Source organism: Muntiacus reevesi, chromosome 1 (genome assembly GCF_963930625.1).
Source record: "Muntiacus reevesi chromosome 1, mMunRee1.1, whole genome shotgun sequence".
Taxonomy (NCBI): domain Eukaryota; kingdom Metazoa; phylum Chordata; class Mammalia; order Artiodactyla; family Cervidae; genus Muntiacus; species Muntiacus reevesi.
The window spans coordinates 182,352,391-182,379,804 of NC_089249.1; the positions used below are offsets into that span (position 1 = coordinate 182,352,391).

The 27,414-nt window shown below is 48.1% G+C and overlaps 2 protein-coding genes across 7 annotated transcripts in view; one reads left to right on the top strand and one right to left on the bottom strand.

Moving 5' to 3' along the window:
* SNAP47 (synaptosome associated protein 47) overlaps positions 1 to 13,138 on the bottom strand; it is a 66,814-nt gene extending 53,676 nt beyond the window's left edge. For 3 of the 5 annotated variants that reach the window (XR_010660840.1, XM_065917322.1, XM_065917325.1), the window contains exons 1-2: positions 12,989 to 13,138; positions 2,575 to 3,119 (exon numbers count right to left, since the gene is read on the bottom strand). Coding sequence is in view for 4 of the 5 variants with exons in the window: in XM_065917322.1 (XP_065773394.1) it covers positions 2,575 to 3,074 (500 nt within the window). In the remaining variant the exon portion in view is untranslated. Of the gene's footprint in view, positions 1 to 2,574; positions 3,120 to 12,916 lie in introns of all 5 variants that reach the window. The other 2 variants (XM_065917324.1, XM_065917323.1) reach the window with 2 other exon arrangements.
* Positions 13,139 to 13,356: 218 nt separating this feature from the next.
* On the top strand, positions 13,357 to 25,091 carry JMJD4 (jumonji domain containing 4). Of its 2 annotated transcripts, none has more exons than XM_065917327.1 (6): positions 13,357 to 13,855; positions 14,087 to 14,252; positions 16,288 to 16,413; positions 16,753 to 16,984; positions 17,497 to 17,643; positions 18,106 to 25,091. In XM_065917327.1, exons 1-6 carry the CDS (start codon positions 13,591 to 13,593, stop codon positions 18,406 to 18,408), a joined length of 1,239 nt encoding a protein of 412 aa, XP_065773399.1. In that variant the 5' UTR covers positions 13,357 to 13,590; the 3' UTR covers positions 18,409 to 25,091. The 2 variants fall into 2 exon arrangements, with proteins under 2 accessions (XP_065773399.1, XP_065773398.1); XM_065917326.1 differs by having other exon boundaries at positions 13,359 to 13,855; positions 16,717 to 16,984; positions 18,106 to 25,090.
* The last annotated feature ends 2,323 nt before the right edge of the window (positions 25,092 to 27,414 follow it).

The following is a 27,414-nucleotide window of genomic DNA, read 5'->3' on the forward strand; positions in this document are numbered from 1 at the left end:
TTCTTATGTCTCCTACACTGGCAGCTTGGTTCTTTACCACTAGTGCCACCTGGGAAGCCCAAAGAAGGCGAAGTGAGAAAGTGTGAATCGCTCAGTCGTGTCTGACTCTGCAATCCCATGGACTGTAGCCTGCCAGGCCAGGATCCTCTGTCCATGGAATTCTCCAGGCATGAATACTGGAGTGGGTAGCCATTCCCTTCTCCAGGGGAGCTTCCCAACCCAGGGATCAAACTTGGGTTTCCCACATTGCAGGCAGATTCTTTACCTTCTGAGCCACCAGGGAAGTGCTGAAGATTTGATGCATTCAAACTGTGGTGTTGGAGAAGACTCTTGTGAGTCCCTTGGACTGCAAGAAGATCCAACCAGTCAATCCTAAAGGAAATCAACCCTGAATATTCATTGGAAGGACTACTGCTGAAGGTGAAGCTCCAATACTTTGGCCATCTGATGCAAAGAGTTGAGTCAATGGAAAAAACAATAATGCTGGGAAAGATTGTAGGCAATAGGAGAATGGGGCGACAGAGGATGGAATAGATAGATAGCATCACTAACTCAATGGACATGAATTCAAGCAATCTCCGGGAGATAGTGGAGGACAAAGGAGCCTGGCCTGATACAGTCCACGGGGTCGCAAAGAGTGAAACACTACTTAGTAACAGAAGAACGACAGAATTTTTACTTTTAGTTGTTATTAATCTGATCATTAAAACCTAGATTTCCATTATTTTAGTGTACACTTCTTTGATTTCCAGTGTAGATGAACATTCTTCTAAATCTCTAACCTCAATGTTCTGTTATATGTTGAAGCTATTTAATAGGTGTCTCCATTTCCTCCCGGACTGTTGTGTTAGTCTACAAGCGTTGCCTGCTGTAACAAACAACTCCCAGAACCTTTAGGGCCTAGTCCCAGTAAAGGACTATTGCTTGTTCACATTGCAGTCCAACTGAGTGCTCAGACCAGGGTTCTGCTCTGGGAGGCCACTTGGGGCCCTAAACTCTGTCTAACTAATGTTTCTGTCCTAGCGCCTCGAGTCCTGAAGGATTCCAGCAGATAAAGGGGAAGACAGTCTCAGAGATTGGGTAGGAGAGCTTTTAGAGTCTAGGCCTGCAAGTGACCAACATCACTTCTGTTACAACTCAGGTGCATAACTCCTGAACTGCAAGAAGAATGGGAAAATGTCTAGCCTTGTTCCCATGAGGAAAGCTCACAGAGGTCTGATGATGTTACATCTCATTCACCATAAGCACCTCCTCTTAAGGATAAGAAGCAGGGCCCATTCCCTGCAGCTCTAGCACAAAGCCCTTTTCCACATAGTGCTTAGAAACAGCAACAGGTGGAGACTCCAGAGTGTGGTCACCCAGAAGCAAGGGTCTCGCAAACAAGAGTCATGCACCCCTGGTCTGAGAGACAGAGGACCCACACTCAGGGTCCACCCTGAGACTGTCACCACATCCTGAGCTCTCAAGCAACCATTCCAGACACCAGGGAGGGAGAGGTCACTCCTACTAGCCTCAGAGGTCCCTGGCTTATTTTATAGGTCGTATAGTTAGCACAGCACTTCTAAAAGTGTGGTCTTTGAGACCCTCCAAAGGAGTCTGGGAAGTCAAAATTACTTCATACAATACCACAGTGCTATGTAGCCTTTTACTCTCATTCTCTCACAAGTGTAGAGTGGCGTTTCCAGAGACTTGTGATATCACATGTGACCTGTGATAGCACAGCAGACTGACTGCAGAAGCAAGCGTGAGAGTTCAGCTGTTTATCATACTAAGCTTTAAAGAGAGGTGCAAAAAATCTTAAACAGTGACACTCCTCTCACTACACATTTTGCTTTATAAAAGTTATTTTTCATTATTTTTCATTAAAAAAATGTTATTTATGTTACTAGAAGCCTGGCATGCTGCAGTCCATGGGGCCGCAAAGAGTCGGACATGACTGAGCGAATGAACCGAACTGAGGACATGGATTTATCGTTGTACGTTTTAAGTGAATAATTATTTAATGCCTTAGTTTTTTAAAAAATATGGTACATATTGGTATATACAATCCACATAAACAAAAACTCTTTGGGTACTCAATTTTTAAGGAGAATGAGGTGGTCCCCCAGACTGAAGGTTTGAGAGTGGTTTCGTGCAGTGGCTAAGATGGCAGTTTCTGAAGCCATAATGCTTTAGCTCAAACCTTGCTGCTATACAGGTATGAAAAAAAAATTAAGATAAACTATGCCAACAAACTTAGTGTGTTCAAGTGACCTTGAACAAATTACTTGGCCTCTCAGCCCCAGTTTCCCCATGGACAAAACGAGGAACAACATGCTCCTCTTGGCCTGTCTGGTGACTGCACGAGGTAATCCCCATAAACACTTAAAACTGTCCTTGGCACATACTGCACACTCCGCGAGTGCTGGCCCTCATTTATCTGTTTGCCCATAGTAGTCAGCTTAGTGCAACTGTCCAGAACAGGAGTACAGCTTGTGTTTTCAGAAGTTGAATGTGAAATAAATAGAAGATGATGGAAAAGATACCATACCACAGCCATGCCAAGGTCAGGTGAGGATTACAGTGTTTGCTCACCTGTCAGCCACATCCAGGTCAGATTCCATCTTGTCCAGGCCTCTGGAGATACTGTCGAGTTGCTCGCCCTGATGGTGCAGGACTCTGGCTGTGTCTTCCAGACGCTTCTGGGTACAGGCCATCAGATAAGTCAGCTCCTTCCCCTTGGTCACGGAGGAGGAGGATGCCTCAGCAGCAGCTCCTGACGGGGACAACAGCAGCTCTCTCCAGAAATGCTCGATGATGCTGAAAACGGCATTCCGACTAGGCTGCAAGGAACTGAACCAGTGCTTATTGTGGTCCCTCTCCAGGATGGTAATGGAACTGAAGATAAAATGAGAAGCTTCTTTCTTGATCTCAATGATACTAGAAAGGGGAAAGCTGACAAGAATTTCTCTCGTTTTATCAGTCATAAATTTTAGTGAGAGAGAAGTTAATGAAAGTCTTCCAGGGACCCATCGCTTTTCAAGTTCTAAATAATAGGAGCATGGCCAGGTTTGGACGCAGATGTCTCTGCTCATCTGGTTCCTAGGTCGGTGTGCACCACAGCCAAAGTCACTCTGCCGCTGAAGGAAAGGGCACATATTAGTGGGTGGGCGAGCCTAAACCAGGACTTGGACACTTGGACCAGAGACACCGGGACACCAACACGGAGGGCGTGATCTGGATTCTGAGCCCACGGAAGACTCTAGCACTTGGCCAGGCCCCCACCTACAAGGACTCTCACACCACCTGTGACAGGCAGGAGGGAGACTGCACCCGACTCAGGAGAGAAGTAAGGGGTGGGGCCAGACTCATACTTGTCCCAGAGCACCAAGGTCCCCAGGAGCTCTGCACCACAGCACGCTCATTGCTCATCCATAGCCAGATGTGACCAAGGGAAGAAAATCACTGGAAACGACTGCCAAGGATTCTTCACAAGTACACCACTCTGGCTGTGATGACTCCTACCGCTATACATTATACAAGCTTTTAAACTAACACTCTTCTTTTAAAGTTTTTGTAAGTTTACTTAGTGTCATACAGAAAATAATCCTACAAACTTTTTCATTTACATAATCCCAACTAATTTTATAGAGTTCCATGTAATTATGTGCATATTTATATATAGTTTTATATAGTTATATGTAACAGAGGTATACTATTCATATCTACAGTTTGCATTTACCAAGGCATTTTTTTCTTTTTTGGACATGCTGCACAGCTTGTGGGATCTTAGTTCTCCAACCAGGGACTGAATCCAAGCCCTCAGCAGTGAAAGCGCAGAGTCCCACCCACTGGACCAGCAGGGAATTTCTTATCAATACATTTTTTTCTTTTTTTGGACACAACACACAGCTTGTGGGATCTTAGTTCTCCAAGGCCCTCAGCAGTGAGGGCGCAGAGTCCTACCCACTGGACCAACAGAGAATTCTTTATCAAAGCACTTAAAAGTCATGAATGACAGATCTGAAACAGCCCTTGTAAAAACACTCAGTCCAACCCTCTCATCATACAGATAAAGAATATAAGGCCAAGAAAGGATGGAGACATTGTACAGGGTCAAACCACAAGTTTTAAGACCCCAAACATACTATGCTGGGCAGAAAAGAAACAACATCCTTGGCTCACAGAGCTTAAGAGTCCATTGGAATTCTATAAACTTCCTCACTGACTTATATTCTAAAGACTCAAGACTCTTCAAAGTAATTATTGTACTACATGCCACATCAAACAACACAAGACTGGACAGCAAAAACGGGAGTAGCTGCACCTGAAGAACTTGCACTGAATTGACAGTCCTAGTTATAAAGAAATAAAGTGACTTGAGATTAGGAAGAGCACCATCAACTATGATGTGAGTTAATGCGAGAAAACAAAAAACCCACAGCTCATAGGTTATAGGCATAAAAAGAGATGTAAAGAAGTCTTAATTGGACTACAGCGGCATCTAATGGGTCTCCTGCCTTTGGTGCTCCAACACCACCTGCTGCTGCTGAAATCTTCTTTCCAGAGTGAGAGCGGCCTTACCCGCCCTCGGCCTCTCCTCCCCGCTTTCTACCTTGTGGAGCCGTACAGAACTCATGCACACTTACTGTACATGTTAATGGTAGGATGACCACTTGTTATTTGACTGCAAGCTCTCAAAGGGTAATGATCATATTTTATTCATAATCCTAACTCAGGAAATACTCTGTGACTGAATGAGTGAACAGATACTCACGGTTTATGGTATCTGTCCAGCTGTGACCCTCAGCATAGCTGTGGTCAGTGCTCAGGGTGGCCTCACCCTACTGCTCAATACTCCATATAAGGTGTGGATATTACATCTTCACAGTGTTTCTCCACATATTATATCAAAAACTGATGAAATTTTGTGTCATGAAAACTGTCCAAGAATATCTTCCTTGTCACTGTGGACAGTGTCTTCCTCCTGGTTGAAAGCTCTGTTTCCTGACCGGGATAGGAAGCTAGTGTCCCTTTGAGGCAAGGGTTGGACAGGTTTGCTAGCAGTCCCCTCATAAGCTGTGACACAAACCTGTGGTATGCACAGCATCCCCTTGGGCCTTAGAAGTTAGGGGGCACAGGGGCAGATGTACACACGGATCCTGTTGTGCTACACACAACAGGCCCTTTCTCTCTGACCAAGGGCCTCCTGTCTTCCTCCACATCTGCAAAACTAAGGCAGGCTCACTCTCAAACCTATAAGAAAGTCTCAGACCCTTCATGATTCCCGGCAGTGATGCACACCACAAGATCATTCTACTTTGGGGTACGGGTTCTTCACACCAGAATCTCTATTAAAACTAAGTATTTAGGAAGTAAACTCCACAAATCAACTCTGTCAACTCATAACACCCTAAGATGTTTCTATTTGACTTAAGGGAATCAAGACTTTCCCCAAAGTTTAATTTCATTTTAAAAATAAGTACATGAAAAAAAAATTTTTTTTAATAAAATAAAAATAAGTACATGAAAAAAAAAAAAAATAAGTACATGAAAAGCTCAAAAACAGGAATCAGAATGGTAATTATAACCGGGGAAAGGGGGGCCTTGAGGAGGGCTCTGCAGTACTGGTACTGTTGTGCTTCTTGCCCTGGGTGTATTCATTTTGTGATAATTCAAGATTTGTGCTTTTTCTCTTCTTATGATTTGCTTATTTTTCTGCATTAACACTTCAATGAAGGATTTACTAAATATTTACTAATAAAATAAAATTTTATTAAAATTCATAATAAATGCACACATGAGAGATGTACCAAAACTAAATTTCAGCTGGGTATTACAATTTCAAAAACATTTGAAATCACTGCCTTGGATAGCAGTACATCTGGAAGACTACAACACAAACCTCTCATACAGATGATGGCCATGTTCCCACTCTGTGTATGACCCCTTCCGTGTGTGACTCAGCACTCCTGCATCCACTTTCTGATCTGTAAATGGAGGTAACTGTACCTATCTCACACTGCAGTGGTAAGGCTTAACTGAACCGATATGCGAAAGGTGCTTAGAAGAGTACTTGGCACCTAATATACGCTATAAGTGTAATTATGAATACTACAAAGTATCTACAGAACTAACTCTATTCATCTATTAGGTGTGAACAGCCTACAGTTTTCTCTTGATCCCATTTCTTTAATGACCGCTAAAACATCACTATATTCAGAATCTGCATTTGGTCTCATTAGTTACCACCATCTGATCAGGGTTGGCTACAGACAACACCTGAACAGAAAAACAAACATGACAGTGAAAAAGAGAAGAAAAGAAAGAAGAATGTGCGTAGCATACACAAAATTAAGGTGTCAAAACAACTTGATTCCATTACAAGAGAAATAAATTTAACTATGTTAATCAAACTGAAGCACTTTCCAAATATAGTCTAGAACTTCTCTTAATCACAACAGCAAGGGCTGGCCCAAATTTCCCAGTTATGTGTATGTGCCAATCAAGCCCTGTTACAACTACAAAGCAGTCCAGTTTACCAGCTCTGCTAATTACTAAAGCCTGCAATTAAGACAAGCCTAGAAGAGAGCTGCCATATTAAGGATGAGAGTTTTGTCATCACTACAAAGTAAGACATGGCACTTGGAAGTGATAAATATAAAGGGACCACAGATATCATCTCCAATTCACTTCATTCAACAAATGAATGAGCACAGTCCTAAAATGGCAAAAGCTCTAAAAGTCCACTGACAGGACTTTCCCGGAGATCCAGTAGTTAAAAATCCGCCTGCCAAAGTAGGGGACCCAGGTTCGATTCCTGGTCTGGGAAGATCCCACATGCCACGAGCAACTAAGCCCATGTACCACAACTACTGAGTGCCTGGAGCCCTCGCTCTGCAGCAAGAGAAGCCACTGCAATGAGAAGCCTGTGCACTGCAACGAAGAGTAACCCCCCTATCCCCCACCCATCACAACTAGAGAAGGCCCACACACAGCAAGGAAGACTCAGTTTAGCCAAAAATAAATAAATAAATGAATGATTTTTTTAAAAATTAGAAGTCCACTGATGACTTGGCTAATACTTTCAGGAGTATTAGCATCTTCAAGTGTTTTCTCTGAGTGTCAATTCTGAGAAAGCAACAGCCTTAGGATCTACATATTTAAGGAGACATGAACCCAAGAATCCATCTTCTTAGCCAACATGATGATGAATGCCAGACCAACACTAAAAACACACTGAACAAACAAACAACCTCATAGCCCCAACTCGGCAGGGCTCTGTAAATGATCCAGGAAATCCATGCTCTTATGTCACTGGAAAGCTAACGAAGATCTCCTCAGCTGTTTGAAACTCCTGACCTTCTGTACCAAAGACTGGTGTCATCTATACAGGCTTTATCTGTGAGCTCCCTCGCAGGTCCTCCCGGCACACGCTGGGATTGCACAGAAGCACAATGCAAGGGGCAGAGCAGCTGGGAGGGTGCCTTTCCCCCTAAACAGTGGTTCCCACCGGACAAAGGAAACTGCAGAACCACAGGGCCTTCATCAGACCTTTCTCCCCAGAAAGGACACTCACCCAAGCACTCTCAAACAGACATAAAACAGACTGTGGGGCCTCTCCCAGGACAGGCAAGCAAGGGAGGTGCAGGCCTTCAGCGTGTTATGACTGACACATCGCCATCCCTCCTGAGTTGTAAGGACCCTGGCAAGCCACCTGCACGACCTGCTAGCACCGTCTTGCCGTGAGGCCACGGGGCAGTCATCCAGATGTGAATAAGAGAAAAGACTTTTACTCTGAGAATTAGGGGACGACTAACCCCAACAATTTAACCATGTTTTTCAGTGTTTGCACGTCCAAGACAAGGTGCCTCTGGCCTCAGTCACTAGTGGGCTCACGGCTCTGGTCAGGCTCACAGCTCTGAAGCTGGCAGGACCCCGGTCCTCCTAACTGAAGAAAGCCTCCTGCCACTGAGCCACTCTGTGCCTGCCATGAGAGAGAGCGGATGAGGGCCACATCTTGTTTACTGCCCATCCCCATACTTAAGACATTGAGTGAGCATGAAAACTGAATTTATATTAACAATTACCTGACTTGAGCTGTCATTCCTGAGTATGTACCTGGGAGGTATTCCTTGAACACTGAGATTATGCACAAATTCCCCAAAGAATTATTGAGTCTGCCATTGCAGCATCCAAGGAACCATGCTGTAGTTCCAACGCCAGCTCCATCACAAACTTTATGACTGTGGAAAAGTTATTTCACCTTCTGGGTCTCTGTTAACCATTAAAATCACTAAAAGACCTAAGGACAACAGCAGCTCTAAACTATTCTAAAATTCAAAAAGAAAGAAAAGAGGAAAGAAAATTCAAGAGAAGAACAAAAACATTTCTCTTTCCTGTAGTATACAGAAGAAATATGAGAAAAGTACTTAGGTTTGACGAAAACCAAGGAAAAAGCAAAAGGAGAAACCTGTAGCCACAACTTTTCCTACAACAGATTTCCATGGCAGCCTTCCAATCAGACCAAAATAAATGACGATTAAGTGGAACAGCCAAAGGAACAACATTCCCGTGTGCATTAGAATGACCCCACACACACCCTCCCTGTCCCTCAGCTGAGGACTCGGATACCACACCTGTCCCTGGGTGTCTGCCTTTCCTCTCTCCACGCACAGTTTATGGGAAGCAGTGTCCCCACTCCCTCAAAGACCAGGTTCCAGTTCTCTTGATCCCAACCTCCTCCCCTCCAGCAACAATAACTTCTCTGTCCCTTCACCACTAGGACAGGGCATGCTTTTTTTTTTCCCCAAGGGCCAAGTAGTAAATATTTTAGGCTTTGTGAGCACATGGTCTCTGTTAAACTATTCTGCTGTTGCATAGACTATAAGTAGCCAGACAGTCCCCACAGTTCACTTACTGTTCCTCCAAGAGACTCCAAATGTGCCCCTGTGCTTGGCCACCAGCCAGGAATCTCCCCCTTCAGACAGGCTCCTGCCCCTCTGCTCACGGACACGTCTCAGCCCAGGCCTCCAGGTGGCCAAAACTAAAGCACACATCTGTTCTAACCTCTGTCCAACACACCTGCCCACCTCCTGAGAGCCATCATCTCTTGGATTCTTGGATACCATGCTTCCCTGGTCTCCCACCCCCTGGAGCCCGTTTTCTGTCTGCTCTGCTGGTTCTTCCTCTTCTATCTGACTGCTAAATGCTGGAATCACCAGGTCACAACCTTGGTCCTCTTAATCAATACTCTGTTCTTAAGTGAGTCAACACAGTTTCATGGCATTAAATATACCTTCCAGTTGTTGCCTGGCAAACTTTCCTGTCCAGCCCAGACTCTCTTGAGACTTGAGTACTGCCTGGGCATTTCCACCTGACCATCTAATAGACATTTCCAACTAAGCAAGCCCCTCTGCATTTCAGTGAAGGCAGGGCCAGGTGAGTTCTCATAGATTCCCTCTTCCTTATCCCTCTCAATCCACCAGCAAGTCCTGGCAGCTGCATCTCACACCTGCCCTCTGCACTCCCCACCCCACAGCCACAGCACTAGGCAAGGCTGTCACTACTGTCCTGGACAACTTCCCAACTGACCTCCTTGTTTCCCTCTGCCCCCACCACTCGGTCTCTATCCAGTAGCCAGTGTGACAACCGCAAACAAAATGAGAAAAGGTCACTCTTCTGCGGAAACCCTTCCCCGTGTACCTTGAGTAAAGTCACCAGCTAAGTCAGGTAGGCTTTGGTAACCACAGACACACCACCCAGGCCAGTAGACAGAGCCTCTCTCTCTGCTCTGCTCCTCAGGGCTCCCCACCCGCTGCTCTTATGACTCTGAGTGGCCAACTCCACCTCACTCTCCAGAACTCTGTTCCAGGGGCGTCCTTGCCTCTTCACCAACCACAGCACTCACGATAATTCCAAAGAGCCTGTGAACGTGTTTACATGCTGCCCAACTGGATCAAGCACTGGAGAGGCAATCACCACAAGGAGGGTGCCTTGGGGACAACACTGGGGCATCACAGGAACCCAGCAAACACGGGGTGAGTGAGCCACAAATCAGGATGCGGAAACACCTTGTGTCCACTGGGACACTTTTCTTCTTTCTATATGCTAAATTAGGTCACCATTCCATGCCAAGTTCCTGGAGCCCTTATTTGGTCCTCGCCTGCCGTAACCTGGAACCCACATCTCCAGTGAAAACACAACACACCTGCTGACCCTATGGATAGAGTTGAATCAGGGAGGGGAGGTCATGGCAGGGTACCTCAAGAGTGTCTGAGACTAACCCACACAGTGATGCTCTTGGGGAAGAAATGAGTGGTCACAGGGACTGAACTTACAACACACTGCCGTTCGTATAATGGATCTCTTTTAGCACTTCCATCAGACCTGTGTCCTGGAGAAGACTCAGTATCAAGTAAACACCCTATTTTTAGTTAATTTCCAATGTAACAGACCAAGCAACATTTTACACACCTTCCAATAACTCCTGACCATAAGAAGGATTAGAGTCAGAACAGTGGGAGCAGTGTCTCCAGGCACCAGCGGTCAGTCTTTTCCATTACCTTCACCTCCTGCTCCTCAGAGGCTCCCACTTTCAACCTGGGAGGTTTGGGGTGTTTCATTGCAATAACATAGCCTATTCACAAGGCATGCACCATCTTCTTAACTTCTCAGAGTCGAGAACTAGGATTTTATGTTATTCCCATTGCATTTCCTACAAAGGTTAACTTTTAAACTCGCCTCCTGCCATTTTTCCTCTGGCCCTCTGTGGTGTCTGTCATTGGGGTGTGATAAGGCATGCCATGCTCCCAGATCTGATTCAGCTCTGGGTGGGGCTCAAGAATGTGCACTTCCCACCAGTGCCCAGGTGATATCAGGGCTGCTGTCTAGAGGCCTTGGAGGAACACAGACCTGTGTTCCAGTCCCAATCCAGTTCTCAATAGCTATGTCAGAGCCTCATGCATACAATGATGGTAACAGGGTCAACACTAGAGAACCATCATACAAACTAGAGAAAATACAGGACAAAATGCCTGGCCCAGGGCAAATGCTCAAGAAAGGAGACATGCTCTCCTACCCGGAGCTACTGGTTCAGTTGCCCCAACAATCCTGGGAAGCACGGGGACCTGCTGGCCTAAAGCATCCTCTTACTTATAAAACTTAGTCGCAACCACAGAGCTTCAGAAGCTAGAATTCTGGAATTCTTCCCAGGCAATGTCTATCTAAACTTAAAATTTCCCTTAGAACACAAACTTTGAAACATATTTCCCATATCTTTAGACAATTATGAACACTCTGCTTCCCATACATTTCCTATTTGCCTTCCATGATCTGCACTTACCACAGCTAAGATCAAATAATTAAGGAACAACCAGTCAATATGTGGTAAAAAATTGACTGTTAATCTTCTTTAAAAAGTTAAAAGCAAAAAAAAAAAAAAAAAAGTTAAAAGCAGCAAAAGCTTACATATGTAAATTCACTTACATATAAAATAGAAAGACTCTGTGTGTGTGTGTGTGTGTGTGTGTGTGTGTGTGTGTGTACAGAGAGGATCATAGAGAAAAAAACAAATGACTGAGTACATGCCTGGAAGGACAACTCTATATCAAGAAATGAAAAAATGCTCATCTCTGGATGGAATTAAGGATGACTCTTATTCTCCATTTTAACTTCCCAGGGCATTCTAACTTTCTGCCCAACACTGGGCCAATGAAGAATTCTACAGCTTGACCATGTGAGGTACAACAGGACAGACTGGGAAAAGTGCACAGGATCACACACCCTCTCACACTGCTCTGCCTGCCACAAACTCCTCACCACCTGTCCCATCTTACCTGTGTTCTCAGCTCCCACTTTAGACCCCTCCTCTACCTGGACTTCAGACTCCCCATAACTCACTTTCTTCCTAGTCCTCCCCTCTGCCTTTCCCCACTTCTGGTCCTTGCTGTTCTCCTGCATAAGCTTTAAACCCCTTGGAAAAAGTCTCCACTCCCCCAAACCCCTCTCCAAAGCTGAGAGCCCCAATATCCCCAGAGTCTCCCTTATGCCACCTATAGGATAAACAAGATTACATCTTCACTGTTCAATAAAGGGGAAGAAGTTGCTCCTTCTCTACCCTTTGAGTGTTTCTTTTGGTCAGGAATGAAAAAAACCCAGTGTTCAGATTTTACAGGGCACAGTCACCACCTGCTGACTCAGAGCTGTAAATAAACAGGGACCTCCAGAACCCAGGCAGGAGTCTCTTGTCAGGCACAGACTTTCCTCAAGGCGATGACAGAGCTCTTCACAATTCTTTCTCTGCTTTTTGTGTGTGAAATGTGTGAAGTTCTGCCCAACTCTACTCTCTTGAAGATGCCTTAAATCTACGTAATCTGCTTAAACAGTAATGAAACCGTTTCCTTCTCTTCCATATTAATACGGGTATCTGAGTTGAAAGAACATGCATTTCTCCAACATGCTGAGACCCTGACGTGTCACCTCCACTCAAGTCCCCCTTTTTTGTTCCTCATTTCAGGTCTGGTGTGCACAGTCCCGTATTTCCACACCTTCACTTCAGACCCTCCCTATTCTCCCAGCATCCCCTCCAGGTCCCATCCATCCTACCCTGGTCTACACATCCCCTCCATGTTCCCAGCATCGCCCTTGGCCCTCAGCACTCCCCTAACCCCCAGCAACCCCACCAGGTCCCACCATCACCGGCAAATTACAGCATTCCTTCCAAGTCCCCATCATCTCCCTAGGCCTCCACCATCTCCCTAGCCAGGGCCTCTCCATCCCCTCTCCATCCCCTCCAGGTCTCCAGCATCCCTTAAAGTCCCCCAGCATCCCTCAGATCCCACCGTTGGCCCTTGTACTTCTTTGTTAGCCCTGCCCACATCCCACCAACCTTCCGCAGTCCTTGAAGGTTAATAAAGGAAAGAAGAGGAGTCCTTACCTCGCTGGTAGCGTCAGGAGGGATTATGCCGGAAGAGCACAAGCCCAGCTGCAGACTGGAGACACCGCTTACCTGAGTCGCTGGGAAGACGAGAAAACGGCGAGACTCGGGGCCGGCACCGTTCGACAAGCTTTGAAGCCCCGGGGTACCCGAAGCTGGGTCGAAGCCACTGCAGGCCGTTCAAGTACCCGGTGCGGGCCGCAGCATGAAGCGAGCATGCGCGCAGGGCCTGGCTCGCCGTGTTTCAGGCTCCGGCAGGAACTCCGAGTGCAGACTCTTGGTTCCACTTGACTGCTCTGGGACTACCGCGGGCTTTGCTGTCTGTACTTCGCCGGTTTCTCCCAGGCCGGCTGTGGGCTGTGAGCCACGGACGCCCAGAGCGTTTACTCCGGAAGCAGTTTTAGCAAACACTTCCTTTTTTCTCTTCCCAGTTTAAAGAGCAGAGACGTGAGAATGCGCGAGTGGGATTCTGGGCTTCCGCCCTTCGCCGGTCCACGGCTGGGAGGCCTCACCGCTGGTTCCACCGTCTGCACCAGCCCCTCTGTCCCCGCCGCTCCTTCGACATCCCCCGAGCCCTGCCCCGTCCCTAGCAGCCCTCCAGACTCCCCGTCCCGCCGCGGCAGACTCCCAGCCCAGGTTACCCTGCGCCCCACGGACGCAGAACCTGGCCCTGGATGGACAGGGAGACGCGCGTGTTCGCCGAGAGCCACTTCAGAGGCCTCGAGGGGCGTCTCCCCAGCAGAGTTTGTCCGAAACTGGACCGCGTGGACTTCATCGAGAAGCCGGACTCCTTTTCCTACGCCGACTTTTTCAAGGGCTACCTGCTCCCCAACTTGCCCTGTGTTTTTTCCAGCGCCTTCACCGAGGACTGGGGTAGCAGGAGGCTCTGGGTGACCCCCAGCGGAAAGCCCAACTTCGATTATCTGCTTCAGAACTATGGTAAGGACTGGGCAGGAACACCCTGGAGTGCAAGCACAGGCCTAGACTCTGACCTAAGTCAGACTGTGAGGGCGCAAATGAGGAGAGCCACAGAGGGCTTGAGGGAGGCAGGGCATGAGAAGAATTCACTGGAGACGGTGTAGCAGTGAATTGGAGGGCGGACAGGGTCAGGGAGGATGGACAGGCTGGAGGACTCTCAGAAAAGTCTTTTGCCTGACCCTTTCCTTTCAGGAGACGTGGTTGTACCTGTTGCAAACTGTGGGGTCCAGGAATACAACTCCAACCCCAAAGAACACATGCCCCTCAGAGACTACATCAGCTACTGGAAAGAGTACATTCAGGGAAACTACTCCTCTTCACGGGGCTGTTTATATCTCAAAGACTGGCATCTGTGCAGGTAAAGGGGCCTGGAATACTGGCCACAGCACTCCTCCTCAGTTCTGAGTGAGCCCTGGCTGCACACAGAGGAACTGAGCTTTAACCCATTTAGGAATTTAACTTGATCTCTTCAACCTGGTTGAAAGTGTCATTCTCTCCAGTCATGGCCATCTCACTATGCCATCACAGGCTTGGCTGCTGTAAAGAATGTGGGCCTGGCAGAGGCACATATAGCTGTGGTTACCCACCTCTTCGATGTCAGTTTTGCCCATAACCTTACTTGTCAACTTCACCTCCATCTAACTGGCAGCACCCAGCCTTTGCCTATCCTCTCAGGCACCCCTGGGACCAGCCTCCCGTGTCCAAACCTACTTCTCCAAGTCAGGCCTCTTGTCATTCACCCTGGTTGCTGCCAGTCTTCAGACTGCCCTGCCTCAGGTCCTGCACTCCACTGCTAGGCTCACTAAAGTCCAGATGAGCTTTCCAGCAGGACTGTGTCCCTCCCATTTAAAAATCTCCATCACCAACAAGCAATGGCAACTGTTAACGAGGCCTTCCAAGGTCTGTCCCCACCCACCACACACTTCTTCCACCTGGTGCGCTCGAAGGATGTTGTCCTGAGAAACATCTCGCTCGTGTGGGCAACCCCACCCCGTCTGTGGTGTTCCTGCTCTCTGAGGTGGTCCTCGGGTTTTGTAGCCATTTCCCCTGCCAAGGTTATGCTTTTCACAAGCAGGGAAGGGGTCCTACCCAGACCCCCACTCTCTGGCACAGGGCCTTGGCACAGAGTAGGTGCTCATTTAATAAATGAGTGAGCAGTCGAGTTCTTGTTTCACTGATGCAGGAATTAAGACTCCCCCCCCCACCCCAAAAAAATGAATTCAGGCCCTTGTGCTTCCCAAGAGCAATCCAAGAGTACATGAAAGGCATCAGCAGCATCCTGCTCACGACTTGCCTTGGTACTGCCTGCCACACAGTTTCTTACCTGGCAAACAGGAGCTAAGATGCAACCACACTCTGGCCTTGGCCTCAGGGGTTCATATTCCAGCAGCCCAGATGGACTCGTAGACTCAGACGCTCATGTCCTGTGAATTTGTGCTTCAGATAAGCAATGAGTGGTTTTTACACACTTAGCCTAGAAACTTGTTCATTGTTTATTTGAAATTCAGTTTTGACAGAGTGTCTTGCATTTTCCTGGGCAACCCAAAAATAAAAAGAGCAAAGGAAGAGCTGCATCAGGCAGGCAGGCAGCCACAGGGGAGAGAATATCTGAGCAGGGTTGTGAAGAGTGAGCAGGCATCTGTTTGCGTACAGAGGCATGGCAGTGGTGGAATCTGCATGGTGTTGGGGAAACTACCAGTGGTTTGGTACTACTGAGGCTGTATCCTAGCATGGCCTCTGACCAACAGTGTTGTATGACTGTGTAGCTGAATGTGCACTCTCCCTTGGGCTGGTTTAGAATGTTCCTCTATTTGGGATCCCGTTGGTTGGGTTGTGGGGTAAACAAGGAGAGTGAGGGGTTGAGAGACAAGGCAGAAAGGACCTTGGTGTACCTGGGCTGTCCTCACATCTGGGCTTATGGCTTTGAATCTGCTTGATAGTCAGAGTCAGTGGTGTGGGTAAAAAAGTGGAAGCTCCCAAATTCGGGAAGCCATCATGATGCAAATGATCCCTTTATAACCCCAGCTCAGCCAGAGGCTGAAATCCTGGAATGGGTGTGGAAGGGTCCCTAAACATCTCGGTCACTGCCTGCACAAGTTGTCTAGGTTGTGTCATAGCACCCCCAAAACCATTTTATCTGCTTATATCTCTGGTTCAGTCATTTGGGCAGGGATCAGCTGGGGTCACTGGGGGCTGTAGTCATCTGGTGGCTGGGCTATGGCTGGATGGTCTCAGGTGGCCCCACTCCTGGTGGTTGATGCTAACTCCAGAAGGCAGGTCAGGGTCATTCACATAATTTCAAAGCTCTCATGATATTTCATGCAGTCAGGATGTGGGTGCTGGGAAGTTGGCTTGTCACCACTTATGCTGCAGCTTCATGCCACTTTCTAAAGGGACTTCTCGACAGAAGGCGTGTTCACCCTGCCCATATACTTCTCATCTGACTGGCTCAACGAGTACTGGGATGCCCTAGACGTGGATGACTACCGCTTCGTTTACATGGGGCCCACCGGCACGTGGTAACTGCCTGTCTGCTCCCATCCACCATCCTACACCCCTGTCCCTGGTCACTCTCTTGAACCTTCCTGTTGGTCTGTTGGCTCTTGCCCAGAGCCTCTCAGAGATCCTTGTTAGCCAAATGGAAAGAGCTCCTGCACCTCCTCTGTGATGTTCTGAGATTGGGGAGGTTTGGCCCTCCCACCTGGCTCACAGGCCAGGTGTGAGAACTGGGGACCCCTGAGGTCTCTGAGCCTGGCCAGTCTATTCCGAGGAAGCGGAGCCCGCATCCGAGCCACATGGCACCAACAGGAGCTCTTGCACAGGTCGCCGTTCCATGCCGACATTTTCCGCTCCTTCAGCTGGTCCGTCAACATCTGCGGAAGGAAGAAGTGGTTCTTCTTTCCGCCAGGGCAAGAAGATGCCCTGCGGGACCGTCATGGTGGCCTGCCCTACGACGTGACCTCCCCCAGCCTCCTGGACAGCCGCCTGCACCCCACGCGAGATGGCTGTGGCCCGCCACTGGAGGTCACGCAGGAGGCCGGCGAGATGGTGTTTGTGCCCAGCGGGTGGCACCACCAAGTCCACAACCTGGTAGGTGGGCGCTCCACACCCGCGGCCTGCAGCCGATGGGTCAGGGACGCGGGCCGCAGGGCCGCCCGGGTCTGCCCAGCAGCTCGTCTTGCCTTCGGCACCTTCCCGAATGCGTCCTGTAGAGTAGGCAGGCTGTCCCTCTGGGAGAGCCTGGGTATGGGATGGGGCAGCCCGTGGGCAAGACTGGTGTTGCATGTAGTCGTGTTGGTTCCTGCACACAGCACTGCTGACAGCCCCCAGCCTCTCTGCCCCCGTACATGTTACTTTCTTGGGTGACAGTGGGCAAGGGGTCCACACATTTGGGGTTTTCCCAGCCTTTGGGGATCCCCACTCTGGATTAATAATTGTGGATTAGGATGATCCCAGCCCCAGCTCCCTCTTCTCTGCTGGCTCCCACTGGGAGATCGGAGTGGCCCTTCCCAGCTGAGGAAGTCTGAGCGGATCTCAGGACAGGGGGAAGGGACAGTTCCCCCTGTGGGATCATGAGGACAGCCTGTGCCTGCCCCTTCCAGGAGGACACCATCTCCATCAACCACAACTGGGTCAACGGCTGTAACCTGGCCAACATGTGGCACTTCCTGCAGCAGGAGCTCCGTGCCGTGCAGCAGGAGGTCATTGAGTGGAGGGACACCATGCCTGACTGGCATCACCACTGCCAGGTGGGACAACTAGTGTGAGCAGTCGTGGGGGCACCGGGTGAGTGAGGCTCGCCACAGCTATGTAGGAGTAGGAGAAGGAGGTGGGTAGGGGCCCACCTGGGCCGGGGCCACAGCTGGGGCAAGAATATGCTCACCAGGCCCGGGCCTCAGCCAGGGAAAGGTGTGGGAAAAAACCCGGGGCAGCCTGCAACCAAAAGGGAGGTGTGGTCTCTGAGGTCAGAGCTGCAGTCTTAGGGGCCCAGTGGCAGCTAGGCCTACCTATGTGACTGAGGGTCTGGGGCTTCCAGGCTGCAGGACTCAGACCCATTTGATTACTGGCCGACCCCCCGGTGTGTCTCTACATCCTCAAGGACGGGACTGTGTGTCAGGGCCCTTTGCAGCCTAGACTCGGTATAGGGTCAACAGAGCTTGCCCAGAGCTATGAGTGAGCAGCAGCTCACTGGCTGTTTCTTTCTGACCCAGGTCATCATGAAGTCCTGCTCTGGTATTAATTTTGAAGAATTCTATCACTTCCTGAAGATCATTGCTGAAAGGAGGCTTCTCCTCCTTGCGAAGAGGATGAGCTCTGGCCAGGCGGAGGGTGGCGAGGACACTGGATTGGGCCCCCAGCAGGCCACATTTGACATTGGCCGCATAGCTGAGGTGCTGGAGTCTGTGGTGGTCCACCCTGACTTCCAGAGGGTAGATACTAGTACATTCTCACCACGGCCAGAGATACTACTGCAGCAGCTGAAAGAGGCTGTAGCTGCCACGACGTCCCTTTAGTGCATGCTCTGAGGACTGGCTGAAGCACGTCTTTGGGGGACACTGGAGGCACCAGTGTGGAAGGCGGTCATCCTGCTCCAGGATCCCTTCTGGAAATAAAGTTCTGCCCTCCTGTGTGGCCTGGGACCTGTCACCTCCCTGTTGAACTGTCACTTGAGTGTCCTAGGCACAGTTCCTGCTCTTAGGGGTCTGGTATGTCCTGGCTCTCTTTTGGCATCCCTGGGGCCCTGACACCTGTCCAGAAGATCCAGGCTCCTTGTCCTTGTGAGGCTCAGCCAGGACTGGGAACTGGATCTTGTGAGGGGGTGCATGGGGAAGTGTTGGTCATTTGGACCCAGAGCAAGGAGGCTAGGAATGTGCTGGGGACTCGGGAGTGGGTGTGGCATGTGGCCAGGTTTACTTCCCACCACCACCCTTCCCTCAGCAAAGGCTAGCACCCATGCTGACAGCCTCCCATCCTCAGCAGTGCAGGCCCCCCTCTGCAGTAGCACCACATCCCTGCATGAGTCCACACATCTCCCACTAGAAGAGGGCCCTCAGTGTAGGGTAGAGACTGGGTCCCAAGGTGGACCCAAGACCCAAGGCCTGTGTCTCCATCCCACGTTGGAATCACTGTTTAAAATAGAGTGATCTCTATGACCCTCTCCTCCCCAGCAGGATCCTGATATGTCTATCAGAGCTCCAGGCCTCATGTGCTGTCCTTCATGCAGGTCTCCCAGATGTCATAGGTACATCATTCAGGTGCTCTTTGGGCCCTGGCAATAGGGCAAGGCAAAGTCTGTCCCCCTCCTGCTTGCTACAGCAATACCTTTCCCCTGCAGAGACTTTAAGCCCTCCCTTGCAGCTGCATACCCAGTGAGGGAGAATGCCTTGTCTGAGCTCTCCCTGCGGGCCAGGTAGGGCCCAAAGGCCAGCTGGAACCTGGGTCTCTTCCACACCTCATACACCATCCAGCTTAACTCACTGCATACCCACTATTGGCCATCTAAAGTCACTTTGCAAACTGATTCAACAACCACTCTGTGTACTCATTCTGTCCTATCCAGAATTTATCATTGCACTCTTCATTGCAAGACTTGTCTGCACCATCCAGTTTCTACTTGTTGCACACCTATATTATAGGCAGTAGTCACAGTTTCAGGATTCTCCAGAGAAATGGAACCAATAGACTATATGTAGAAAGAGAGGTGTTCAGGGCTGGTGAGTGTGAAATCTCTGTGATAGGCTGCAGACCCAGGGAAGAGCTGACATTGCAGTCTTGAGTCTAGAGGCTGGAAACAGGCAGGGCTTCTGTGATCCAATCTAAAGGCACAATTGCTTCTTTGGGAAACCTAGGTCCTTTGCTGTTAAGATCTTAAACTTATTTGGTGAGGTCTACCCACAATTTGGAGGGTAATCTGCTTAAAATCTCTTGAGTTGAATGTTAATCACATTTTAAAAATGCCAACAACATCCAGACACACTTTTAGCCAAATAACTGCACCATGACCTGACCACACTGGCACATAAAATGGACCATTGTAGTCACTCCTCACATATTCACTGGTCACTCTGCTTCATCCAGTGCCCAGTTCTTACATGCCCCCTCTGACATTGACCAATATCTCCTTGCGCACTCACTGTGTAATTAAAAAGCCAGTGACTCATTTCCAGGTCACTTTGCAAATCTGTTTGCCATCTGGAGTCACTGCATACTCTCCATGTGCAGTTCACCAACGAGTCTATGCGTGTGCATCCCACTTTCACTCCAGCACACTCTTGTAGCATTTAACAATCGCTCCTCCCATGCTCACCATCAAATTTTCTATTCTCACACACCACTGTGTGCCAGCCTATAAAATCTTATTGCATACACACTGGGGCAAGGTTATCAATTGCCCCTCATGCCCCTCGCTTTTCCAGCTTCCCCTCCTACACAGCCGTTGTGTGCCATTTAACAATGTTTACACACTCACTGCAGAGCAGCTACTCTGCACGTTTCTGTGAATTTATCAGTCTTTCCTTGCACATTAATTTTGCACCATCCAGGTTCATCAATAATCAACTCCGTTATGGTCATTATGTGTAGTTCAACCATTGTTTGCTCTATCTTGCTCCTCCTGTGTCTTCTTGCACTCCCACTTGCATTTAACAGTCACTTTGCACAAATCCTCTAGGGCCAGGCAGAAGTGAGCCCTACTGTGTCTGAGTGACAGAACCATCAGGAAGGAAAGGGTAACTCAGAATTGCCCCACAATTCATCTGTTTCTTGCCTTTAAAGGCTGTATATTCAGGGGAGGGTATTGAAAATACGTGACAGTATAATCTGAAGGCTGTGTAGGATCCCAGGGGCTCCCTCACTGTGCCTGACATTAACCCTTTTGTTTCCAATCCTAGGAGAAGCCTCAGGGAGGCACTCAGGTGAGGGCAGGGCAATGTGTTTCCCATCCAGGTTGGAAGCAGTCTAGTGTTTAACTGGTAGAGCTGTGTCAGTGCTGTCCATGGATTGTTGGTACTAGTGATATCCCTCCTCCCTGCCTATCAGGCTGCATCTTTCAGCCCTTTGTACAGGAGAGGCTGACATCTCCATGACATAACCAAGCCCCAGGCAGAGAAGAGTGGCCATGGTGTACCTGATACGGGCCTGGGGACCATCTAGGATGTTTCTGTGTTAAAAAGTTTTTGCAGGGATGCTGGGAATCCTTGTACACAGGCAGCAGGAGTGCTGGTAGAATGACAGCACAAATCTTTCCCTGGAAAAGAAATAAGCAGGAAAAGGAATCCTGAGGTCAGAGGAGTATTCCAACTTATGTGAAGTACTGACCTTGGGAAAGTAGGGTGATGGAAAATCTTGCCTGCTCTCAGTTTGTTTGCTAATAACCTTCCTCTGCCTTTTTCTTTTCCATGTTGTATGTTTTCTCTTTTTCACAAGTTTCTCCACTTAGGGCTTACAGAATTGCAGAGTTTGACCAACAGTTTCCTAATTGGTGGTCAAAAGATACCTCAATAACAGAAGTAGAAAGCTGTCCCTCCATAGTGTAGAAATCAGCCATTGTCCTGGGGTAGGTAGTGATCCTGGCAAGAGTTAACTTTTAAAGATGCCCGCATTTCAGTGGTTGTTGCTATGCCTGTGACAATACCTTCAGCTTCCAAATCTCCCAAGTTCTGAGGGGCTTTCTCAGCTCCTTGTCTAGTTTAATGATACTGAAACAAACATCTCTGTGAAAGATAGACATGGACATGTCTTTCAGAGAAGGATAACTGATGCTGCTTACTTCTTCCACATAGAATAAACTGATGGCCCTGCTTACTGAATGAGGAGTAAGAGTATCTGTCTCTTTTTAAACACAAAAAATGAAAGAACAGAATCACAACTCCTAGGCTATGGTAGAAAATGGGATTTTAATACAGTATTCAAGTGCAGCTTTGGCTATTTACAACAATATTAAACTTTTTTTTTTCACCTTTTATACAAAAAAAGCATTTACTGTCTCACCTCTGAAATCTTCCCACTGGCCCCTTCTCCTGTGGTCTCGTAAGCCCTTGGTGCTTGGCACTTGCAGTGGCACCAGGCAACATCAGTGGGATGAAGATGAAGAGTAAGCTATGTGAAGTGGGGTCTCTCCTCTGCTGGGGGAGGGGAGTGGGTAAGACTCACTTTCAGTTGGCCTTGATAGAATCTCTGAGATTCCATCTAGCCTGAGAAAGTGGTGAGAGGTAGGACCAGGATCCCTGGGAAGGTCGTAGGCAGGTGCTGTGAATCAGGAGAGAACTGCAGTTGCCTGACCCAGTGGGTGAGTGAGGCTCTGGGGAGCCTGTGGGCACAGCTGGCAGTGAGTGGTACCTGTGAAGGGCACTGTACAGAAGGCAGTATCTGGCAGCAGGCAGGGCTCTGTGCCCATTGGCAGTGCTCAGCTAAAGTTAACTAGCCTTCTGCTTCCCAGAGAGCAGAAGGCTCCTAAGGCAATAAAGTCCATGGGAGGCCAGGTTAGCCTGTGAACTGTGCAGCCAGAAAAGAGGTTCAGTGGTGAGAGAAGCCTGGAGGTGGCTTGGTCTGTCAGGTTGGGAGCACGGTGTCTGGTTGACCTAGGCCACTTCAGTCTGGAAGTTTTTAATTCATTCTGGAGAGGGTGACTACTGTCAGGAGTCAGAAGATGCCCTTTGTGAGCCAGAGAAAGAACAAAGTAAGGCTAAAAACTAAGAGCAGAGATGAATATAATAAGAGAACAATATAATGGAGAAAATCAACAAACTAAAAATTGTTTCTCTGGAGAAATGAAAAAATTGACAAACATTTAGATAAATTGACTAAGAAAAATGTAGAGAAGACAACTAAAGTCAGAAACAAAGTTGGGGTTATCCAGAATGACCCTGGGTGTCCCATCCCTGCTGCTGTTGCTTTGCTGAGTGCAGTGGGCACAGCCCATCCCACTGGTAAAGTCAGTGCTCTAACTATAATCTAGACAAGAAACCAGAGAACAGAACAGTTTTGGATGTCATCACACAGCGGCTCCCTGGGCCCTTCACAGGGAGGAAGTGGGACATGCAGACTCCAGGAGTGGTGAGAAGGACTTCAATCCTCCCTTGTCTCCATATTACCTTCCTCTGGCCCTGGATGTCCAGCTCACTCTTGAGACCTCACCAAGCCTGGGCAATAAACCTAGCTCCACTTCCAAATGAGGACCCCAAGCCTCCAGCAAAGGTGGTCATGTCTCTGGACTTAACTGTTATGAATTACATCTGGTTGTAAGTCACCCATGCCCTTAAGCTATTCTGCTTGGAGGATTGCCAGTGTCCTCAGCCCAGTGGGCCATCAATGGAGGACCAAGTCCAAAAGATTACTTCTCTTGGAAGTGGAACACTTGGGGTCACTCCATGCACCCAACTTATAGAGGAGGAAACTAAAGATTTCTGTAGCCCCCTCCATACTAAAGGATTTTGCTCAGATGTCTATATCAGTAGACACAAGACCCCAGGCACTGTCCTGCCCAGGATGCTCTACAGGTGTCCCATTCCAGAACCCTGGGGGACCTCTGCCTATCAGCCTGGTAACACTCCCCCTCCCCATGCTGTGGGCCTGTGGACATGCTGCTAAGAGATTAAATGTCACTACCCCATGAGAGAGCTTCCCCTAACCTCTTTTTCCTCTTATCACCTTAAGGTGTCCACTCTTCCTCTGGCCCCTATACCTATGGTGCCCACCTGGAAGTTTCTATGTGTGTATTTGAAGGATGCTTGAAGGAATATGGCCCATTAAGGAGAGGGTGAACAGGGATCTGCCAGATTCCTATGGAACTTCATTCTTAAAACATAACCCATGGGAGTGGTTGACTAGAGTGTCAGGATAAGAGGCATAAGAGCTAAGAGGTTGGGGTTAGGGATCAAGTGTAGGACATTAGGGTCAGGGTCAGTATTGAAATCTGGATCAAGATTGAGATCTGAGATTAAGATTTGAGTTTGTGTTTGTGCTTGGATTTGGGTTTGTAGTTGGGTTAGAGGGTCAGGGTCAGGATGTAGATTAGGGTCAGAATTAGGAATAGGGTAAAGGTCAAGGTCAGAGTCAGGATTTGGCTTTGAGCCTAGGGTTAGGATCAGGATAAGAGTCAAAGTTTGGATTAGGTTTTAGATTTGGGGATGGATTGGGGGTTAGGGTTATGTTTAGGGATTCAAATTAGGGTCAGGGTTAGGTTTAGAAACAACTTTAAGTCTCTATAAACACTTCACACATTACAGAATTATCACTTCCATTAACAAAACACTGTTTGGAACAGAGCTTGTAAGTAGCTTCTAGAAACACCTTTATTTCAAGTCCCTTAAATACTTCACTACAGGCATTATAGAATGGGTAACACTTCCATTTACTGATGGAACACTATACCAATTGCAGGTTTCAGTGACTATTTAAAAGCCAAGGCTCAAACATTTCACCATATGCATTACAAAATGGGTATTATTTAATTCATTGAAAGAACACTGTGCTAAAGGCGTCTTGCAAGTAGCTTGTAAGAAACATCTTTATTTCCAGGCACCCAAGGTCAATCTGAGACAACTGTTATGGAAGTTAATTGAATGGCAACTCAGAACCTGAGGACAAGTCTCTGATAACTCAGACAGACAGCTAGTCAACCCAGAAGGTAGGCATCCTAGGCCAAGATCAAGGCTGAGACACTAAAAAGACAGGTGATCCCACTCCTGGGCATACACACCAAGGAAACCAGAACTGAAAGAGACTTGTACCCTAATGTTCATCACAGCACTATTTATAATAGCCAGGACATGGAAGCAACCTAGATGCCCATCAACAGATGAATGGATAAGGAAGCTATGTTACATATACACAATGGAATATTACTCAGCCATTAAAAAGAATGCGTATGAATCAGTTCTAATGAGATGGATGAAACTGGAGCCCATTATACAGAGTAAAGTAAGCCAGAAAGATAAACACCAATACAGTATACTAATGCATGTATATGGAATTTAGAAAGATAGTAATGATAACCCTATATGCAAGACAGAAAAAGAGACACATGTATAGAACAGACTTTTGGACTCTATGGGAGAAGGCAAGGGTGGGATGATCTGAGAGAATAGCATTGAAACATGTATATTATCAAGTGAGAAACAGATCACCAGTCCAGGTTGGATGCATGAGACAAGTGCTCGGGGCTGGTGCACTGGGATGACCCAGAGGGATGGGATGGGGAGGGAGGTGGGAGGGGGGTTCAGGATGAGGAACACATGTAAATCCATGGCTGATTCATGTCAATGTATGGCAAAAACCACTACAATATTGTAAAGTTATTAGCCTCCAACTAAATAAATAAAAAGACAGGTGACTGAGCTGGTAGCCAGGTGCTTGAGGCCAAGTCTAGAATAATCCGGTCAGACAAAAGGTCAACACGGCAGCTTAATACCTGAGGCCAACTCCAGGACTCCTGTGAAGGACAACTGGTCTGGCACATTAGTATTAGAGGTCAAGTTCAGGATGTCCGAGACTATAGATAGGTTGTTGACATGGCAGCCTGACACAAAAGACTAAGTCTGGGACACCCTGGAAAGGGATGGCCACCCCAGCAACCTGGTGGCCAAGGCTTAGTTTGGGATGCCCAGGATGAACAGCTCTTCACACCAGAAGACTAACACCCAAATCCAAGTCTGGGAGGCCTGGGGAAAACAACTGGTAGACACAGCAGCTCAGTGCCCAAGGCCAAGTCTAGAACACCTAGGACAAAGAGCTGGGTGATCCAGCACCCAAGGTCAAGTCTGAGAGGCCCAAGACATACAGATGATCAACTAAAATCTGGCACTAGAGGCCAAGTCCAGGACACTGGTTGACCAACAGTACAATGTCCAAGGGTAAGTTCAAGAAACCTGAGATACTAGTGATAGCTTAACCTGGCAGCTCAGTGCCCAAGGCAAAGTCTGGGACCCTCCAAGACACATGGGACATCCAAGATGAATAACAAGTCAACCCAGCAGCCCAGTGCCTGATGTCAAGTCTGGGATTCCTAGGATTGTCAGCTGGTTTACTTGACAGTCTAGCATGCTAGGCCAAGTCTGATATGGGATCTCTGACATGGGATGCCTGGGATTCATATGTGGTTGATCCAGAAACTTGACACTTGAGGCCAAATCCAGGATGCCTGACAAGACAACTAGTTACTTGGCAGAGTGGTACCTGACACCAATTATGGGATACCTGGGTCAAAGAGTTGGTGGGCCTGTCAGCCTGGCACCAGAGGTCAATCTGGGAAGTCTGAAATGGACACTTGATTGACCTGGGAGCTTGGAACCCAAGGCCAAGTTCAGGACACCTGGGATGAATAATTGGACAGTTCAATAGCCTGGTGCCAAGTTCCTGAATGAACAGCTAGTTGACTTGGCTCCCACCCCCCAAGGTCAAGCCTGGCTGTTCTAGGATGAATATTTGGTCACCCCAGCACCCAAGGCAAAATCTGGGATGTCTGAAAAGGACAGCTGATTGTCTCTGCAACCTGGAGCGTTAAGACTAAATCTGGAACATCTGGAATGCCTGAAATAAACAACTTGTTGGTCAGGCAGTCTGACAACCAAAGCCAACTCTGGACCACCCCAAACAGACAGCTGGTCAAACCCAGAAGCTCCGTGTTTGAGGTATAGTCCAAAAAACCTTGGACTGACAGTTGGTTGACCCAGCATTGCAAACATGGAGATCAAATCAGCAACCTCTGTAATGGACAGCTAATCAATAGTAGGTCAACACACTAAGCCAAAGCTTGTTGTTGTTGTTCAGTTGCCCAGTTAAGTCAAACTCTTCATGACTCCATGGATGCAGCACTCTGTGTCCCTCACCATCTCCTAGTTTGCCCAAGTTTATGTCCATTACATTGGTGATGCCATCCAGCCATCTCATCCTCTGATGCCCTCTTCTTCTTCAATCTTTCCCTGCATCAGAGTCTTTTCCTATAAGACGGCTGTTCCCATCAAGTGACCAAAATATTGGCCAAGGCTGGGACCTTACAAATATACAGCAGGTTGACTTGGCAGCTCAATGTTTGAGGCCAATTAGTGAGGCATGGACATCACTAAGTTGGACAGATGTTCAACCCACAAGCTTGATGCTAAAGGCCAAGTCAAGGATGCCTGAGATGAACAGTTGGTCTCCCCAGCACCCTGACATTCAAGACCAAGACTGGGAAACCCTGGACAGACAGCTGTTTGATCCAACAGACCATGTCTGGGAGGCCACAGATTAACAGCTGGTAGACCCTGAAGCCTGTGTATAAGGCTAAGTCTATGACACCCTGGGTCAGATAGATGGATGATGTGGCAGGTCAATGCTAGAGGCCAAGTCTGGGATCCCTGGAAGGACAGTTGGTCAGCCTGACAGCCAGTGCCAGAGGCCAAGTCATCTAGGGATAGACAATTGGTTGACCTGGCAGACAGATGCCAAATGCCATGTTTGGGAACCCCCAAATGGACAGCTGGTTGACCTGGCAACCCAGTGAGAAACCAAATCCAGGATCCTCTGAACAGATAGCTGGT